General features: G+C 51.9%; 1 protein-coding gene across 1 annotated transcript in view; it reads left to right on the forward strand.

Moving 5' to 3' along the window:
- The window catches only part of NID2 (nidogen 2), a 25596-nt gene continuing 5062 nt past the window's right edge, over positions 1–20534 (forward strand). Inside the window, exons 1-18 of the mRNA XM_079307813.1 lie at positions 1–367; positions 1041–1349; positions 4308–4540; positions 4779–5101; positions 5642–5791; positions 5876–6121; positions 7504–7704; positions 7794–8012; positions 10346–10489; positions 11219–11347; positions 11429–11560; positions 11640–11759; positions 11834–12067; positions 13387–13611; positions 13697–13918; positions 14000–14169; positions 15688–15817; positions 18914–19085. Of these exons, the coding sequence (XP_079163939.1) occupies positions 179–367; positions 1041–1349; positions 4308–4540; positions 4779–5101; positions 5642–5791; positions 5876–6121; positions 7504–7704; positions 7794–8012; positions 10346–10489; positions 11219–11347; positions 11429–11560; positions 11640–11759; positions 11834–12067; positions 13387–13611; positions 13697–13918; positions 14000–14169; positions 15688–15817; positions 18914–19085 (3548 nt within the window). The 5' untranslated portion in view covers positions 1–178. The remainder of the gene's footprint in view (positions 368–1040; positions 1350–4307; positions 4541–4778; positions 5102–5641; positions 5792–5875; positions 6122–7503; positions 7705–7793; positions 8013–10345; positions 10490–11218; positions 11348–11428; positions 11561–11639; positions 11760–11833; positions 12068–13386; positions 13612–13696; positions 13919–13999; positions 14170–15687; positions 15818–18913; positions 19086–20534) is intronic.

Consider the following 20534-nt stretch of genomic DNA (forward strand, 5'->3'; position numbering starts at 1 on the left):
GATTGGCCCAGGGCGGGGACGGCCGCTGTTGGCCCCGCCCCTCGGGCTACTCCCTGTCCCGCCCCGCGGGGCCGGGGTCGCCCCGTCCGGTCCGTGCGGCTCCGCTGGGCTCCGCTGGGCTCCGCGGCTCCGCTCGGCTGCTCCCGGTACCGCCGGCGTTCCCGTGGCCGGTGTCGGGATGCGGGCGGTGCTGGCGGTGCTGGCGGCGCTGCTGGCGGTGGGGACAGCCCTGTCCCGCCCGGGGCTGCTCCCGCACGGCCCGGCCCGCGGCGATGCCCGGCTCCGGCCCGGGGATGACGAGAGCTCTCCGGGGCTGCTGCTCCGCAGCGCCCTGCGCCTCTACGGCCGCTCCGCCCGCCGCCTCTACGTGAGTCCCGGCTGCCCTCTCCTTCCCTGCCCTCCGCCCCCGGCCCCGCTTCCTCCTCTCCATCATCTCCCTCGCTCCGTCCATCTCTCCACCCTCTGTCCCTCGCTCCTTCCAGCTGTCTCTCTCCATCTTCCCACTCTGCTTCCCTCCATCCCTGTGCTTCACCATCCCTCCTTCCTTATGGCTTTTCACCCTTCCGTCTTGCCATCCTTCCTCCCCTTCATCCCCTTCCTCCCCTGCCTTTACACCCCCTCCTCCTCCTCCTGCCCTCCCCTGCGCGTCCATGCGCACCTTCGCTGTCCCACCGCACGTGTTTTTCCCCATCCATCCATCCATCCATCCATCCATCCATCCATCCATCCATCCATCCATCCATCCATCCATCCATCCATCCATCCCGCGGTGTGCTGCCCGCTGTCCCCGGCTGCGGAGGAACAAGAGCGCTTTCTCCTCCGCAGCTGTTCCCCCTCCAGCCGCGGCTGCAGCCGGGATGGCCCCCGAGCCGCAGCTCCCTGGGGGATGGAGGAGCCCGAGGTCTTTGTTTTCTGCCCGGCCGGATGGGGCCACGCGGCCCCGGGGCTCTCAGTGCCCCGAGGAGTTGGGGACAGGGCAAGGGGACAGCAGTGGTGGCACCTCTGCAGCTCCTGAGCGCCCTGCACCGCTCTCCCTGCAGGTGGGGACCAACGGGGTCATCTCCACCCAGGATTTCCCCAGGGAGACCCAGTACGTGGATGACGATTTCCCCACAGACTTCCCCGTCATCGCCCCCTTCCTGGCCGACCTGGACACCTCGGGGGACAGAGGGAACATCTACTACCGGCAGGACAGCTCTCAGGACGTGCTGCAGCAGGCTGTGGGATACATCCAGGCTGGCTTTCCCCTCTCTGCTGGAGCCTTTGTGCCCACCAATGCCTTCATTGTCACCTGGGAGGATGTGGGTGCCTACCAGGAGCTCTCCCAGGACACCCAGCCCTCTACGAAGGTGAGGCTGAAGGGCTGAGCTTGGATACCCATCCTGTGTGTCATGGGAGGATGAGTTTTTCTGCTGTGGTACCCAAATGTTGAGGTTTTTTCTTCCTGAGCAGCTGGAGGGTGGCTCCATCCATCCATCCTCAAAAGAACATGGAGCTGTCCCCCTCTGCTCAGAGCTGTTGGCCAGAGGAGGTTTAGGGGTCCTTGAACAAGGACATGGAGTGTCAGGATGGCTTCACATTGCTTGGATCAGGTGTTAGGAAGGAATTCCTGGCTGTGAGGGTGTGATGGCTCTGGCACAAGGTGCCCAGGAAAGCTGTAGCTGCCCCTGGATCCCTGCAGTGCCCAAGGCTGGACAGGGCTTGGAGCAGCCTGGGATAGTGAAATGTGTCCCACGGGAGTGAAATGGGATGAGTTTTAAGATCCCCTCAACCCAAACCATCCCACAATTCTGACTCTTTTCAGACAAAGCTTTCCAGTGCTGGTAGCTCAGGCTTAGCAGGGCAGGGGGTGGCTGGGGGCAGCTGGGGGAGGCCCTGGTTTAGGTCACCCATTGTCCTCCTGACCTTTACTGGTGGCTCAGGACTGGTCTTTCCTTCTGCCTCTGTGCTGATCACACTGGTGAGGAACCAGCTTTGGAATTTCCACTGTGGGCTGATTTTTTGGAAAACAAGCTCATAGATGGTCTGCCAGGTCAGGGGGGTGACCTGTGCTCTCCACCCATGGGACTGATATGGTTCCTGTCCCCAAAAACTGAGCCATGAGCTGTGACATCAGGCTGACAGTGACACTGACAGTGCATGGACTCACTGAATAGGATGAACTGCACCAGGAAATCTCTGGTGATGGATACCCAGAGCTCTGAGGGGCTCTCACCCAAAACCCAGCAGCAGCCACCAGGTCCCCAAGGGCCACCAGGAGCCATCCCCCCACTCCAGGGCCCTTTGAGAGGGAAGCCAAGCAAGGCAAGAAACTGAGGTTTGGAAGGAGACAAGGCACATTTTTTTCCTCTCATTTAAAAGTTGGGAAAACAGCTGAAGAGATGCCATCAGGGGCCTCACAGCGACCTCGAGAAAGCAGCCTCCTCTTCTTTTCTCTTCCCCTGTTGTGGTTTTTCTTTTTTTCCTCTCTGAGAAGTTTGGATCAGGCTTAGAAATGAAACTCGTTTGGAAATGAGGAGCTCCAGGGAAAGCTCCTGAAATGTAGCTTGTGCCTGTGCTTTGTTGAGCTTCCCCTTCACCAAAACTACTAAAAAACTCCCCAAACATCACTTTTTTTTTTTTTTTTTTTTTTTTTCCCCTGACCAAATGTGTTTATGGAAACGCTGCCCTCCTGCTGCTCAGAATCAGGATTGACTCCAAAGCTTTTCCCCCTGCCCTGGAAAGTCACAGCTAATCCCTTTGGAGCCCCTAAAGTAGAACACAGGGTTAAGATGGGGAGCAGAGGATCCCCAGACCCCCTTTTTGGGGTCCAGCTGGGGTGGGAGGTGTGGCAGTGTCCCCCCAGCTCCTTGGGACATGCTCCTGGTCCCTGCAGTGACATTTTCCCGGGCTGCAGAACGGGACCAGGCTCATGCAGGAGCCAAACTTGCCCTTTTGGGCTGGAATTTGCCCTTTGCAGCTCTTTGCTGGGGGCTGCCCCCCTCCTTCCCTGCATCCCCCCGTGCCAGCACATGGATGTCACCGGCGTGTCCCCCGAGCAGGACGAGCCCTGCAGCTGCTGCGTGGGGGAGGAATCCAGCCCCGGGGGCAGCGGGGTGACTCCACCCCCCCTCCGGCTTTTTGGCCGCCTTTTCGGGGTCTCTGAATGCCCGAGTGTGTGACAGGCACAACAAGGCTCTTTATATCCCGCGGGGCTGCCAGGAAATCCAGCCGTGCAGCGGGGGCCCTGCGCCCCAAAATCGGGGAATGGGGGTGGAGAATGGGGAGCCCCCCGCCTCCCTCCCGCTGCTCTGGGGGTGACATTGAGAGTTTAATCGTTTTTCCATCTCCAGCTCGGTGGGCAGGACTCGGAGCTGTTTCCCGGGGGAGAGGGGCTGTGTGGGGTTGGTCTCTCCCTGTCCATGGGTTGTGGCCGTGGTGCTGCTGCCTGGCACGGCCCCAAGGCTCACAGGGCTGGCAGGGCAGGCAGCCAGCCTGCCTATAGAGGGATGTATGGGAAGCTGGGAATGTTTTTTCCGGAGGAAACCGAGCTAAAAATTGTTCTCAGGGACGAGCAGGGGATGCGGGTTTTCCTCTGGAGCAGGGGGGTGTCAGTGGGGGGACGGGAGTGAGGGGCTGCCAGTGCAGGGGTTGCATGGCCAGGGATGCTCTGGGGACAGCCTGGCACTGAGGGAGTGGCCTGGCTGTGCCATGGGGCCCGAGGAGGATGCTGAGCATCTTCCCAGGATGTCCCACTTGGGGATGAGAGGCCCCAGCTCCTGCTCTTCCCCAGGCTGAGCCTGGAATGGTTTGGGTTGGAAGAGACCTCAAAGAACATCCAGTCCCACCCCTTGTCATGTGCAGGGACACCTTCCACTGTTCCACACTGCTCCAAGCCCTGTCCAACCTGGACAGTTCCAGGGATTCAGGGGCAGCTACAGCTTCTCTGGGAATTCCATCCCAGCCCCTCCCCACCCTCCCAGCCAGGAATTCCTTCCCAATATCCCACCTATCCCTTCCTCCTGGCAGTGGGAGCCATTCCCTGTGTCCTGTCCCTCAATTTCTTGTCCCCATTCCCTCTCCTGGAGCCCCTTAAAGCCCTGGAAGGGGCTCTGAGCTCTCCCTGGATCCTTCTCCTCTCCAGGTGAGCATCCCCAGCTCTCCCAACCTGGCTCCATGGAGGAGCTCTCTGTTGCAGGGCCCTTTTGGGGTGTTTGCATGTCCTGTGGTGTGTGTGGGGCTGCCTCTCCCATCCCTGTCCCCTTCCTTCACTCTGCTGTGCTCCTGCCCCTCCATCCCACCCACGTGTGCCACTCTCCCTTTGGCAGCTCAACACCTTCCAGGCAGTCATAGCCTACAATGATGAGGACACCTACACCATCTTCCTCTACCCCAGTGGTGGTCTCCAGTTTCTGGGGACACGACCCAAGGAATCCTACAACGTCCAGCTGGAGCTGCCAGCCAGGGTGGGCTTCAGCTGGGGGGACGGTGATGACCCCAAGAGGGACGGGCTGTTCCACAGCCTGGCCAGCAGTGAGCAGGCTCTGAGGAGGCTGGAGAGGTGAGTGGCACCTGGGGGGCTGTGGGTGTGGGCAGGGGGAGCAGGGTCACCTTCTGCCAGCCCTGGAGCCTTTTAGAGCTGGAAAAATTTGGGGAGTGAGCTGGAGGTGCTTTGGTGCATCAGGAGCTCAGCCCCAGGTGCACAGGAGCTGCTTTGGGGGTCCTGGAGGGGTGGTGCCACCTTTGGGGTGGCTTTTCCAGCACGGCTGTGATGATTTTTGTGTGTGCTGTGTCCACAGGGAGAGCAACACGGGAATTGCTGGCGTGTGGGTTTTCCACGTGGGCAGCGCCGAGCAGGTGGAGCCGGGGGGTGGCGAGGGAGCTGCTCCTGCTGTGCCTCACCCCAACCCTGGCACTGCCAGCTACCCCCACCCACCCTCCAGCCACACACCCATGGCCCAGCGTCCCAGCCACGCATCCCACAGCCCCATGCTCCTGGGCTTTGTCCCAGGAGGGAGGAGGGACGGTGGCACCCAGCAGAGTCACTCTGCCAACCCCTCCTCCTACAGCTCTGGCCACCACGGCGTGGGCGTGGAGGAGGACGTGCATTTCAACCCAGATGGTGAGTGAGCCAGAGGGGACAGTGACCCCAGGGTGATGACCCAGTGGGGACAGTGATTCACTGAAAAAAGTCCCTGGCTGGAAGTTCACCCTGTCCCGAGTGGCTGGTGCTGGAGGAGCCAAGCTGCTCAGCCCAGTCCCACTGCTAAGCCTGCAGGGCTTGCCAAGGGAAAAGACAGGAGCATGGGATGGGGTGAGATGCTCAGGGGACAGGTCACAATTGGCCTGGCCACCCTCCCCGCCACCAAGCCAGCTGTGGAGCCGCCGTGGCACGTGCCTTGGGGATCAGAGCCCCGTCCACAGCCAGCTGCCTCCCAAAAATACCCTCAGCAATCTGATCCCAGTGCCCTCTGTCAGATCTGCCTGAAATCAGTCAACAGGTTCCAAACCCTCCACCACCCTCTGCATCCCGGGTGACTCTCCTGGGAGACTCAGCTGGCTCCTCTCCAGGCGGTGTTTTGGGGCCAAGAAGGCAAAACACCCGTCCCCCATGAAGAGTGGCTTTGTCATCGTGTCCCCAACCCTTCCCCTCTGTCCCCAGCGTTCACCTACAGCGCAGCCAGCAAGGAGACCTGTGCCCAGCACCACGGGCGCTGCTCCCCTCACGCCTTCTGCACCGACTACGCCGCCGGCTTCTGCTGCCACTGCCGGGCCACCTTCTACGGGAACGGGCGGCAGTGCCTGCCCGAAGGTAGGCGGGGTGGGCACGGGGCACGGGGCACGGGCAGCCCCCACGCCGGGGCAGCCGCTGCCAGGGGTGCCCATCTCCCCCCAGGGGCCGTGCATCGCCTCAACGGCAAGGTGAGCGGGAGCCTGCGGGTGGGCCGGGCGTCCGTGCGCTTCCAGGCCGTGGATCTGCACGCCTACATCGTGGGCAGCGACGGCAGAGCCTACACGGCCATCAGCGGGGTGCCCCCGCCCGCTGCCCGGGCCCTGCTGCCCCTGCTGCCCCTCGGGGGGCTCTTTGCGTGGCTCTTCGCCCTGGAGGAGCCGGGCGCTGAGAATGGCTTCAGCATCACCGGTGAGAGGGGATTTGGGGTGGGGGTGATCAGGGAGCTCTGGGGTTTCACCTGTCCCTCTGTCACCTCTTGCTGTGACCTGTCATTGGCGTGCTGGAGGATGCTTTGGGTTTGTCCTGTGTAGCTGCCTGGGCTGGGATGGTTCTGGCTTCAGGCTGCTACAGGAGTCCAAATGTCGCTGTACGCTGAGAGTCTCGTGTGATAACCACAATGACTTCTAAAGCGTGAGAAGTGGAAGAAGCACTTTGTTAAAAAACAGAACCATATTTATAGTGTGGTTCACAAGTCTCAAACAGGACAGTAGCTCATTGGACAATAGGAGAAGACATCTCCTGTCACGTACAACACAAAACTGTTTCTCAGTCAACACCAGGTGTTAATATCTGTTTATTAATTCCTTTCTGTTTATTAGAAAGTTATCATCCTGGGAAAGGCTTAGGCTGGAGCTGAGAAGTTGTCTCAGCCTGGGAAAAAGCTTCCCAAATGATGCATCTGGTTGTTGCTTGGGTGATAGCAAGTAAAGGAGCAGGAAAGGCCTTTGCAAGAGTTTCATAGAGATGTTAATTTCAGCTACAGATCTGCAATGTCCAGAGTTCAGGGAACAAAGGCAAAGGGGCTTGTGAAGGTCTAGGTTTAGGGGATGGGATGAACAGGATGGGGAGAGCATCAGGGATCAATTACCAGGGGACATAGGGGTGGCACAAGGGTGAGATTAGGGCAAAGGGCCAACAGGGAATCAGGGTGGGAGTGACCAGAGACTGAGGGACAGATGGAGGGGCTGACCCAGGGAACAGAACAGGAGTATCAAGAGAAGGCCATGAGAGAGGCCTCTCATGTTCCCTAATTGGGAATTCCTTTCTGGGTCTCCACACCCAACCTGAGAAAGAGAAAAAGAACTCAGAACCTGAAAAGGGCCTGGCAAACTCTGCCTGGGCCTTCAGTGGTGTCCACATCTGGATAGCTCCAGGAGCCCCCAAGGCAGAGGTCAGATCCTCAGCCAGGAATGAGATCTTGGGAGTCACCATAGAGGTTCTGAAGACAGCTGTATGTCTTTGAAGGGTTCTACCAGCAAAATCTGGATACGTAGCATAGCAAGGGGTTTTTATAGGATTTAGGGGGATTGGGATTCTAACCAGTAGAATTATAAGTCGAGAACTATCCAATTTTTGAGATTTTTTAAATCTAATATTTGAGATCCTAGGTGAGAAAAGACCAATCATGTAGTAAAGACCAATAGAAATCCTAAATGATAGCAGGAGGTTCAGTAGTGGGGGCAACATTTCTCATGAAAAGTTTCATTGTCTCAGGGTATGAGATCCCTTTTCAGGGACAGTTGTATCATCCACATCCCTCCAAATGGTGCCTGTTCCGTTTTCCTGCCCAGGCGCTGAGTTCACCCAGAGCCTGGAGGTGACGTTTTACCCCGGTGGGGAGACGGTGCAGGTCACTCAGACAGCCGAGGGCCTGGGGCCGGACAATTACCTAAACCTCAGGACACACATCCAGGGTGAGGTGCCGTTCCTGCCGGAGAACGCCACCGTCCACATCACCCCCTACAAAGAGCTCTACTCCTACTCCAGCTCAGGTAAGAGCGGCTCCTCTCACGCCACCCCTGAGCAAACCCCCGAGACACGTTTCTAACACCCTTTCCCCCCATCCCACGGCGCTTGGCAGCCGTGACATCCTCAGGCCAGCGGGAGTACGCGGTGCTGGCGGGCACTGCCAACCAGACCTTGTCGTACCGGCTGCGCCAGAACGTCACGGTGTCGGGGTGCCCGCACGCGCGGCCGCCGGCGCGGCAGCAGCTCTCGGTGGCGCGCGCCTTCGCCCTGTTCGACAGCCACGAGCACGTGCTGCGCTACGCGCTGGCCGCCCGCATCGGCCCGGCGCCAGGTGAGCCACAGCACCACCCGCTTTCTTCTTCTTCTTCTTCTTCTTCTTCTTCTTCTTCTTCTTCTTCTTCTTCTTCTTCTTCTTCTTCATCTTCTTCTTCATCATCTTTTTCATCTTCTTCTTCATCTTCTTCTTCATCATCTTCTTCATCTTCTTCTTCATCTTCTTCTTCGTCTTTGTCTTCCTCTTTGTCTTCCTCTTTGTCTTCCTCTCCGTCTTCTTCTTCATCTTCTTCTTCATCGTCTTCTTCATCGTCTTCTTCTTCATCTTCTTCGTCTTCTTCTTCATCATCTTCTTCGTCTTCTTCTTTGTCTTCCTCTTTGTCTTCCTCTTTGTCTTCCTCTTTGTCTTCCTCTTCGTCTTCTTCTTCGTCTTCTTCTTCATCTTCTTCTTCATCTTCTTCTTCATCTTCTTCTTCATCGTCTTCTTCTTCATCTTCTTCGTCTTCTTCTTCATCATCTTCTTCTTCGTCTTCATCTTCTTCATCATCTTCTTCTTCGTCTTTGTCTTCCTCTTCGTCTTCTTCTTCATCTTCTTCTTCATCGTCTTCTTCTTCATCTTCTTTGTCTTCTTCTTCGTCTTCTTCATCTTCTTCATCATCTTCTTCTTCGTCTTCTTCATCTCCTTTGTCTCCTTGGTCTCTGTTGTCTCCTCCTTCTTCTCCTCCTTCTTCTCCTTCTCCTTCTCCTTCTCCTTCTCCTTCTCCTTCTCCTTCTCCTTCTCCTTCTCCTTCTCCTTCTCCTTCTCCTTCTCCTTCTCCTTCTCCTTCTCCTTCTCCTTCTCCTTCTCCTTCTCCTTCTCCTTCTCCTTCTCCTCTCTTTCTCCTTCTCCTTCTCCATCTTCTTCTCTTTTTTCTTCTTTTTCTTCCTCTTCATCTCCCTCTTCATTTCTTTTTTCGTCTCCTTCTTCCTCTTCGTCTTCTTCTTCATCTTCTTCTTCTTGTTCTTTGGGATTGAATGCACAAGAGATACAATTTCTTGCTCGGAATTAGAGGTTTATTAATTCTTGTCTCTGTTATGGTGGGTTCTACAGCGCTTGTAGCTAGCAGGATAAAAATGGAGACCTATCTCTCTCTCTACAAGGTCTTTTAAGGCCTGATGGTCCAATGTCCTGGTTTGAAGGACAGGTGTCTGTCAATAAAGGCAGAAGCTTCTCTTTGGAATGGAGAATGTAAACCCCCTCCCTCCAAATTATGATAATTTTGAAATTAAGGAGCTCTCAGCAAAGATGTGGAATTAGGAATAACAGCTCTTTACTAGGACAATTCAAATAGCAATGCAGTATTACACAGAACAATCCCAACCCTGCCAGAGTCAGAATCCAAGCTGGCACAGTCAGTCAGTCAGGGTGGTGGCACAGTCCCATTCCATGGTGCTGCATCCTCCTGCAGGGGCAGATGTGGCTCAGCTGGAGCAGTGCTCCTGCAGAGGGGTGCAGGGTTTTTTGAAGGTTTAAGCATGATGTGGGAAGGTTTGGGGTTTTTTTTCCTGGAATTTAGTGGAAATATGGTGTCGTTCTGTCCCAAATCTCAGTTTTTCTCTGGGTAGGAAAGGCTTGGCTCCTGCCCTGGCTGGAGCGTCTCCCAGTGGGATGATGGAATTTTATCAGCCATGCCCTGGGACTCAGTGGCCATGAACAGGAGATATCTCCTGGAGGGAGGATGGGCTGTGGGAAGATAAAGATGATTGCCCAGCTGGTTTAAAGATGCCCATGAGCAGAGAATATGTGCCAGGAGATCAGGGGCACTGCCCCACCTGGCTGCAATAGATGGGGACAGAATACACATTTATGGCCACATCAACCCAACACATTAAATTAAGAATGAACACCTAAATTATTTTTGCTTTTAACCCAATAACTAATTACCCATCACCTGCAATGCATTTTTTTCTATCCAATCACTAAAAGTACTGCCTAGTCCCATGAAGCCGAAGGTGAAAAAGAAAAAACTTCTGCCCTCAAGCCTCCATCTTGCTATTGCTAGAATATATTAGAATATATATTAGAATATTCAGAATATATTGCTAAATTCTAAAACCTTAAATCCTAAGTTTTCCACCATGTGATTACACACTTCTATTCAAACTACCCCTCTATTACTCAATTTTGGAGTCTTCTTGGTCAAAAGCAGTGTTTTCTTGGGGATCAGTGGCTATCAACACAGCCTAAAATTCCCAGGGTTCCAACAAGCACCCACCCCTGTGTGCCAATCCGTGTGCCAACCCAGGGTGCCAACCATCAGCAGGGATGCCTGCACGGGGTATAAGTGTGGATCATCACTCCCAGTGCCTCCCAGATCTTTTAGTCCCCCCAACACCCCCCTGTGCCCGCAGATGACGCCGAGAGCCCCGTGGTGAGCCCGTGCCACGATGGCAGCCACGCCTGCGAGGCGCCGGCGCGCTGCCAGCCCGGCCTGGGCACCGGCTACACCTGCGAGTGCCCGGCCGGCTACCGCCCTGATGGACGGGGCTGCCAAGGTCAGAGGGGCTGGGGGAGCTGGGGGGAACTGGGGAGAGCTGGGGGAGCTGGGGGATCTCTGCCCCAACAGGCACCATAGTGCTCAATGGTATTTGGGGTGCTGGGATGTCACAGAGCTTCACCGAGCAGGAGGATGCAGCAAAAAGGGGAAACTGAGGCAGGGTGCTGGAGGTCCCTGGGGAAGAGGAGGGAAGAAAAGGAGAGACAGGAAAAAAAGCAAAAACAATGGAAAATGAATACCTGTGTTTCATAAATCCAGCCATCTTTGTGGTTGATTTCTTATCACATCAAACTTCACATCGCAAATTTAGCTTCCAAATTTGGGGCCCCTTTCCACATGAAGGTGCCCAGTGCCAGTGATGCTGGTGAGGAATTCAAGGATCCTGCCTTTTGGTAAGGAGCAGGTTTCCTTCTAAAATCCCAGGTTAAGTGACCAATCTGATCACTTAATTTCAAGAGAAGGAAACCAAGTTTTAAACCACAAATAGTCGAGAATATTGATATGCCTTGAACAAATGCTTCTTTATCAAAATGATCACTTTATCACTTTACCAAAAGCAATCTCGTTCTTTTTTCCCTTCTATTTTAAACTGATTAGAAAGTTAATTTTGTAGTCGATTCAGTTCAGTGGCAGACATGGGATGAGCAGCGTGGGGCAGGATATTCCCTGCCAGACCACAAAAAAGGGGGTGTCCCCTCACCATCGGGGTGTCCCCTCCTTTCCCCAGATGTGGACGAGTGCTCCGAGGGCCTGAGCCAGTGCGGTCCCTTCTCGGTGTGCCTGAACGCGCCGGGCAGTTTCCGCTGCGAGTGCCGCGGTGGCTACCAGCCAGCAGGGGACGGGCGGGCGTGTGTGCGTAAGTGCTGACCCCAGCCGGGGTGTCCCCCACTCCTGTGCCCCACGGACGTGCCCTGAGCACCCTGGCCTGTCCCCACAGCGCTGAGTGACCCGTGCGAGGCCGGGCGGCACCCCTGCGCTCCGGAGCGGGCGCGCTGCCTGTCCCGCGGTGACGGCCGCGCCACCTGCCAGTGCCTGCCCGGCTACAGCGGCGATGGCATCCACTGCTCGGGTAAGGGGGGACCCCCCAGCACGGCTGGGCCCAGCAGGGGGGTCCCTGTCCCCGCTGATCCCATCTTGGCCCTGCACAGACGTGGATGAGTGCGCCGAAAGCCCGTGTCACCCGGCTGCCACCTGCTACAACACGCCGGGCTCCTTCTCCTGCCACTGCCGGCCTGGCTACGCGGGTGACGGCTTCCAGTGCACGTACGGTGAGGTGTCTGCTCACCCCCGTGCACCCTCTGCCTGGCACAGCTTCCTTGGCCTCACTCCCCTCTTTTTCCAGCAGCAGAAGGGAACCCGCAGCACCTCACGCCCTGCCAGCACGCACGGATGTACCCGCGGGAGGTGCCACCCCTGGGGGACGGGCACGTGCCCCAGTGCGACGAGCAGGGCCGGTACCGACCCCTGCAGTGCCACAGCAGCTCCGGGCACTGCTGGTGCGTGGATGCTGCGGGGCAGGAGATCGCCGGCACCCGGACAGCGCCGGGCACCACCCCGCCACGCTGCGGGAGCCCAGGTGAGAGACACCCTCCGGGCTGAGGGGAGCAGGGCTGGCTCCTCGGGCATCTGGCTGGTGTCCCAGTGTGTCCTGGTTTGGAGGAGAGGTGTCTGCCAATAAAGGCAGGAGGTTCTCTTTGGAATGGAGAATGTAAACCCCCCTCCCTCCAAGTTATTATAGTTTTGAAATTCAGGGGCTCTCAGGCAAATATATGGAATTAGGAATAACAGTTCTTTACTAGGGAAATTGAAATAGAAATGCAGTATTACACAGAACAATCCCAGCCCTGCCAGAGTCAGAATCCAAGCTGGCACAGTCAGTCAGTCAGGGTGGTGGCACAGTCCCATTCCATGGTGCTGCATCCTCCTGCAGGGGCAGATGTGGCTCAGCTGGAGCAGTGCTCCTGGAGAAGGGGCAGTTTCCTCTGAAGCTCCAGGGATGATGTGTAAGGGTCTGGTTTTCCTCTGGAATCCAGTGGAAAGAAGGTGCCTTGGTGTCCCAAATCTCAGTTTTTCTCTGGGTAGGAAAGGCTTGGCTCCTGCCCTGGCTGGAGCGTCTCCCAGTGGGATGATGGAATTTTATCAGCCATGCCCTGGGACTCAGTGGCCATGAACAGGAGATATCTGCTGGAGGGAGGATGGGCTGTGGGAAGATAAAGATGATTGCCCAGCTGGTTTAAAGATGGCCCATGAGCAGAGAATGTGTGCCAGGAGATCAGGGGCACTGCCCACCCAGTTCAGCAGATGGGACAGAATTCACATTGCTGGGCACATGAACCCAGCACACAGTGGCATCCCACTGTGGCCCAGCTAGCTGCCAGCCCAGCCACAGTGAGTGGAGGGAACCCATAAACTAAACAGCCATAAATTAAAACTTGATATGTTTCAGCTCAGCACGAGGAAGAATTTCGTAAATTCTGGAGCCCTGGAAAAGTTGCCCAGGGAGTGTTTGGATTCTCCCTCTCTGGAGAGATTCCAAACCCACCTGGATACATCTCTGTGTCACCTCCTCCAGGTGACACTGCCTTGGCAGGGAGGTTGGACTAGAGAATCTCCAGAGGTCCCTTCCAACCCTAAAACCCTGTGACTCTGTGACCCTCTGCCCATCCACCCTTCTGGAGCTTCACTGAGGGCTGTTGAGTGGGTGCATTGAGGGGCTCCAGGGCGTTTATGGTGCTCTGGTCCATTGGGTTACAGTGGCTGGGACCATTGGGCCACCTCCTGTTGTGATGGAGGGAACAGCCATGGGGACTGCCCCAGAGCAGGGGGTGCCAGGCAGCTCCAGGTGAGCAGTGTGACACCCCCTGAGCCCGGGCTGGGGGCGTTTGCTGCCAGCAGAGTCCATCCAGCAGCTGACACCCTGCGAGCACGCACGGATGTACCCGCGGGAGGTGCCACCCCTGGGGGACGGGCACGTGCCCCAGTGCGACGAGCAGGGCCGGTACCGACCCCTGCAGTGCCACAGCAGCTCCGGACACTGCTGGTGCGTGGATGCTGCGGGGCAGGAGATCGCCGGCACCCGGACAGCGCCGGGCACCACCCCGCCACGCTGCGGGAGCCCAGGTGAGCGCCCAAAAACCATCCTCAGCCAGCAGGGAGACGGGACACACGGCTCCGCAAAGCGGTGACCGTCCCCTTCCCGCGGCAGAGCCCACGGAGCGGCCCCCCAGCATGTGCGAGCGCTGGCGGCAGAGTTTGCTGGAGCACTACGGGGGCAGCCCCCGCGGGGACCAGTACGTGCCGCAGTGCGAGCCCGGCGGCGACTTCGCCCCGCTGCAGTGCCACGGCGACAGCGGCTACTGCTGGTGCGTGGAGCAGAGCGGCAGGGAGATCCCGGGGACGCGCTCCGAGCCCGGCACCACCCCGCCCTGTAAGAGCCAGAGCGACCCTGCCGCGCTGACACTGCCCTGCTCTGGGACAGTGACACCTGAGTCAGCTCTGTCCCCTCCAGGTCTGCCCAGTGTCGCCCCGCCCAGCGTCCGGCCCCAGCCCCGGCCCGATGTGTCCCCCCCGAGCACGGGGACGTTCCTGCTCTATGCCCAGGGCCAGCAGATCGGCTACCTGCCGCTGAACGGCACCCGGCTGCACAAGGAGGCGGCCAGGACCCTGCTGTCCCTGCATGTACGGTGCCCTCGGGCTGGGGAGGGGCTGCACAGGGGGTTTGGAGTGTCTGATCCTCTTGTCTGAGCTGGTGGGGTTGGTGTTTGGCTGTGCTGGCTGATTTGGTGGGATTTTGGAGAAGTGGCAGGGCAAGGGGGAGTGGATTCCCAATGACAGAGGGCAGGGTTGGATGGGATGTTGGGATGAAATTATTGATTGGGGGTGGTGAGGCCCTGGCACAGGGTGCCCAGAGAAATTGTGGCTGTCCCATCCCTGGAAGTGTCCAAGGCCAGGTTGGAGCAGCCTGGGACAGTGCAAATTGTCCCTGCCCATGGCAGGGGTGGAACTGAGTGATCTTCAAGGTCCCTTCCAACCCAAACCATTCTGGGATTCTATGGATTCTATTTTCACCTCCCTCCAGCCATCCCCAGCAGAGAGACAGGGCTCAGACAGGTCCCAGACCTGGGACTGCTCACAAAGGGAAGGAGTTCAGGTGCTCCCAGAGCTCTCCAGGGTTGGTCACAGCCCAGACTTCCAGCTGCAGGGCTGGCCTTTCTTCTTTCCTTGGACTCCCTTGGAGCATGGCCATGTTCCTCTCCAGCCAGCTCAGACCAAGGCAGAGGAACAGGGAAATCTGAGCCAGGACCCTCCCTGCTCCCTGGGGAAGTGGAGGAGTTTGCCAAGTATTCCCTCTCCCCATCCTGAAGGTCATTCCTTGGGCTGGCTTCACCCTTGGAGCACCCTCTGCTTCAGACAAAGAGTTCAAATTCATCTGGAAGTGGTGTGAGCCTGCACCAGCTGGGATAAAACCCTCTGCTGCAGGACTCAGCTGGGCTAAAACCCTCTGCTGCAGGGCTCAGCTGGGCTAAAACCCTCTGCTGCAGGGCTCAGCTGGGCTAAAACCCTCTTCTGCAGGACTCAGCTGGGTTAAACCCTCTGCTGCAGGATGCATTTGGGCTAAAACCCTCTGCTGCAGGACTCAGCTGGGTTAAACCCTCTGCTGCAGGGCTCAGCTGGGATAAACCCTCTGCTGCAGGACTCAGCTGGGTTAAACCCTCTGCTGCAGGACTCAGCTGGGTTAAACCCTCTGCTGCAGGGCTCAGCTGGGATAAACCCTCTGCTGCAGGACTCAGCTGGGTTAAACCCTCTGCTGCAGGACTCAGCTGGGTTAAACCCTCTGCTGCAGGGCTCAGCTGGGATAAACCCTCTGCTGCAGGACTCAGCTGGGTTAAACCCTCTGCTGCAGGACTCAGCTGGGATAAACCCTCTGCTGCAGGACTCAGCTGGGATAAACCCTCTGCTGCAGGACTCAGCTGGGTTAAACCCTCTGCTGCAGGGCTCAGCTGGGCTAAAACCCTCTGCTGCAGGACTCAGCTGGGTTAAAAGAGGGACTCAGCTGGGAGGGTGCAGTGGGAAGGGCTGGAGCAGGGTTTTGCTGTGGGAATGGGATTTGAGTGTCACTCCCCAGGGCAGCTGGTGGGCTGGGGCTGCCCCTGAGGCTCCTGCAGGATCTCACCGTGCCTGTGCTGCCCCTGGCAGGGCTCCATCGTGGTGGGCATCGACTATGACTGCAGGGACAGGATGGTTTACTGGACTGACGTGGCTGGCAGGACCATCAGCAGGGCTGGCCTGGAGCCAGGCTCCGAGCCAGAGACCATCATCAGCTCAGGTGGGCTCCTGTCCCCAGTGTCACCTGCCCAGGGCCACTGCTGCTGCTCCCACTGCGGCTCCGGGCTCCTCCCAGTCATGGTCACCTAAAAACAGAGGCCAGAATAAACTGAGGGAATAAAAAGCAGTTATTATAATATATTGTTATTGTATTATAGTGTATTATTATATTATAATATATTGGTTTTAATATATAATATAATATAATATAATATAATATAATATAATATAATATAATATAATATAATATAATATAATATAATATAATATAATATAATATAATATAATATAATATAATATAATATAATATATATACATTATTATATTATATTATATTACATACAATATATATTATTACATATATATAATATATAATATATATTATATATATTATATATATGATATATAATCATATGTAATAATATAATATATTATTATAATATTATATTATAATATATTATTATATTATATTACATACAATATATATTATTACATATATATAATATATATAATATATATTATATATATAATGGTTATATGATATATAATATATGTAATAATATAATATATTATTATATTATAATATTATATTATAATATATTATTATAATATTATTTAAAGTGCCTTCAGGTACATTTAGAGCAGACAAAGCCCCCCCAGTGGTTCCACCCAAAACAGACCATGGCTTTTCACACTTTTATAATTTTGGTCCATTTGCATATTGGTGGTTAATCTTCCAATTACAGCTTCAGGTAATGAAGTAATTATTGGAATTTGCAGCTCTCAACTCACTTTTGTTTGCATTTCTTGGGGTCTTGATTCCCAGGAGAATGTCCTTGATTTCCTGGAGAGGAATTGTTTTGTCTGACCAAAATAGGAAAGCATCAGCCAACACTGAATATGGAGTTTAGAGTTATCCACTAAAGATTTACAGTATTAATGTAATTATATGAAAAATATATATAAACATATAAATACATAAGATACATAAATATAGGAAAAACATAACATCTTAAGTCATCACCATCCTTCAGAAGCTACAATCCATTGGCCTCACAGGAAATCCCCCTCCCCCACATATATATTTATATATATTTTGATATATGTATATATACACACAAATATTTGGGTTAGCAGCAATAAATGATCACAGGTTAAGCTGTGGGAAAACCCTTTGCAGTAGTGGTGAGGATAAAACCACCCCCAGAATCCTCCAGTTCTAATATGCTGATCATTGCCAGAAAGTTCTCTGCTTCCCTTGTTTCCCTGGTTCCTTTTTGCTGCAAAATAAATAGAGTTATATTTTTACTTTTATTTTTATATATTTATCTATATATCCGTATATCTATTTTTTCTAGTTGTCTGTATCTATGTTCATGTTTGTATTTATTTTTGGTATTGTTTTTAGTTTTAGTTTTATTATTATTTATAGTTATAGTTATCTATATATCCATATTTATATGTATTTTTAAATTATTATTATTATTGTCATAGTTAGTTATCTATATATCTATATTTATATTTAGTTATTTATATTTATAGTTATAGTTATATTTTTACTTTTACTTTAATTATTATTTTTATTCTTTATGTTTATATCTATATAGTAATAGTTATAGTTTAGTTATAGTTATAGTTATTTATGTCTATATATTTATATCTATCTTTATATCTATAATTTGTTATTTATATTTACATTTAATTTTTATTTTCATAGTTATCTATATCTATATATCTATATTTATATTTAATTTTAGTTATTTATATTTATGTTTATATATTTTTATAGTTATAGTTATGTTATAGTTATTTATATCTATATATCTATATAGATATCTATATTTATAGTTATATTTATATTGTTATAGTTATATTTTTACTTTTACTTTTATTTTTTATATTTATAGTTATAGTTTAGTTATAGTTATTTATATCTACATATCTATATCTATATATATCCATATTAATATTTATATTTATATTTATTATATTATATTTTTAATTTTTATTTTTATTTTGATTTTTATTTTCATAGTTATCTATATCTATATCTCTATATTTATATTTAATTATAGTTATTTATATTTATGTTTATATATTTTTATAGTTATAGTTAAGTTATAGTTATTTATATCTATATATCTATATATATTGATATATTAATAGTTATATTTGTATTGTTATAGTTTTATTTATATTTTTACTTTTATTTTTTATATTTATAGTTACAGTTTAGTTATAGTTATTTATATCTATATATCTATATTTATGGTTATATTTATAGTTATGTTTATAGTTACTGTTGTAGTTTTATTTATATTTTTACTTTTATTTTTATATATTTATAGTTATAGTTAAGTTATAGTTATTTATATCTACATATCTCTATATATCTATATCTATTTGTATCATATTTATATTTATATTTATATTTATATTTATATTTATATTTATATTTATATTTATATTTATATTTATGTTTATATTTATGTTTATTTATTTTTATCTCTATATTTATTTTTATTTTCATATTTATATTTATATTTATATATTTTTAAATTATTTTTAATTTTATTTTTATTTTCATTTTCATTTTTATTTTTATTTTTATTTTTATTCTTATATTTATTTTCATTTTCATTTTAATTTTTATATTTATATTTATTTTTTATTTTTATTTTTATTTTCATTTTATTTTTATTTTTGTTTCTATTTTTGTTTTCTATTTTTATTTCTATTTTTTTAATTTTTATTTTTTTTTTTTATTTTATTTTTATTTTTATTCTTTTTTAAAATATTTATTTTTATTTTCATTTTTATATTTATATTTATTTTTATTTTTATTTTTATTTTTATTTTTATTCTTATTCTTATTTTTACATTTATTTTTATATTTATATTTATATTTATATTTATATTTATATTTATATTTATATTTATATTCTTATTCTTATTCTTATTCTTATTCTTATTCTTATTCTTATTCTTATTCTTATATTTATTTCTATTCTTATTTTTATATTTCTTTTCCTGTTACTGTTTATTTTGATGTTCATTTCTATTTTGCTGTTTATTTCTGGGGTGCCGCTGCGGGCAGGGCTGCTGAGCCCCGAGGGGCTGGCGGTGGACGCGCTGCGGCGCGCGCTCTTCTGGACGGACAGCGGGCTGGATCGCATCGAGCGCGCGCGCCTGGACGGCTCCCAGCGCCGCCTGCTCTTCCACACGCGGCTGGTCAACCCGCGCGCCATCGCCCTGGACACGCTGCACGGGTCAGCGGGGGACGGGGGGAGACATGGGGACAGGGGGAGACATGGGGACATGGGGAGACATGGGGAGACATGGGGACAGGGGGGAGACATGGGGACAGGGGGGAGACATGGGGACGGGGGGAGACATGGGGGGGACATGGGGAGACATGGGGGAGACATGGGGACAGCATGGGGGGGGACATGGGGGAGACATGGGGACAGGGGGAGAGACAAGGGGGAGACATGGGGAGACATGGGGACATGGGGACAGGGGGAGACATGGGGACAGGGGGAGACATGGGGGAGACATGGGGACATGGGGGAGACATGGGGGAGACATGGGGAGACATGGGGGAGACATGGGGGAGACATGGGGAGAGACATGGGGGAGACATGGGGGAGACATGGGGGAGACATGGGGGGGACATGGGGACAGGGGGAGACATGGGGGAGACATGGGGGAGACATGGGGAGAGACATGGGGAGACATGGGGGAGACATGGGGGAGACATGGGGGGGACATGGGGACAGGGGGAGACATGGGGGAGACATGGGGGAGACATGGGGAGAGACATGGGGAGACATGGGGGAGACATGGGGGAGACATGGGGAGAGACATGGGGAGAGACATGGGGAGACATGGGGGAGACATGGGGGGGACATGGGGGGGACATGGGGGGAGACATGGGGGGGACATGGGGGAGACATGGGGAGACATGGGGGAGACATGGGGGAGACATGGGGACAGCATGGGGACAGCATGGGGACAGCATGGGGGACAGCATGGGGGGAGATATGGGGGAGACATGGGGACAGCATGAGGGGAGACATGGGGAGACATGGGGGAGACATGGGGGAGACATGGGGAGACATGGGGGAGACATGGGGGAGACATGGGGGAGAGACATGGGGGAGACATGGGGGAGACATGGGGACAGCATGGGGAGAGACATGGGGGAGACATGGGGGAGACATGGGGGAGACATGGGGGGGGACATGGGGGAGACATGGGGACATGGGGACAGCATGGGGGAGACATGGGGACAGCATGGGGGGACAGCAATGGGGGACAGCAATGGGGGACAGCATGGGGGGAGACATGGGGACAGCAATGGGGGACAGCATGGGGGACAGCCTGGGGGGCAGCAGGGGGGACAGCCTGGGGGGCAGCAGGGGGAACAGCATGGGGAGAGACAGCAATGGGGGGACAGAAATGGGGGGACAGTAATGGGGGGGACAGCAATGGGGGGGACAGCAATAGGGGGGGACAGACATGGGGAGAGACAGCAATGGGGATCCCTAATGGGGTGACCAGCCCTGGGCCCTGATCAGAGCTCCTGATCCCTGGGGTGATCCCTAATGAGCAAAGCAGCTAAAGGCACAAAGGTTATTTATCACAAAACACATCACTCTCAACAGCACACAGACAAGCAATGGCAAAACCAATGGAAACAAAGCAGAAAGGCAAGA

The sequence above is a fragment of the Erithacus rubecula genome (genome assembly GCF_903797595.1).
Source record: "Erithacus rubecula genome assembly, chromosome: 6".
Lineage (NCBI taxonomy): Eukaryota > Metazoa > Chordata > Aves > Passeriformes > Muscicapidae > Erithacus > Erithacus rubecula.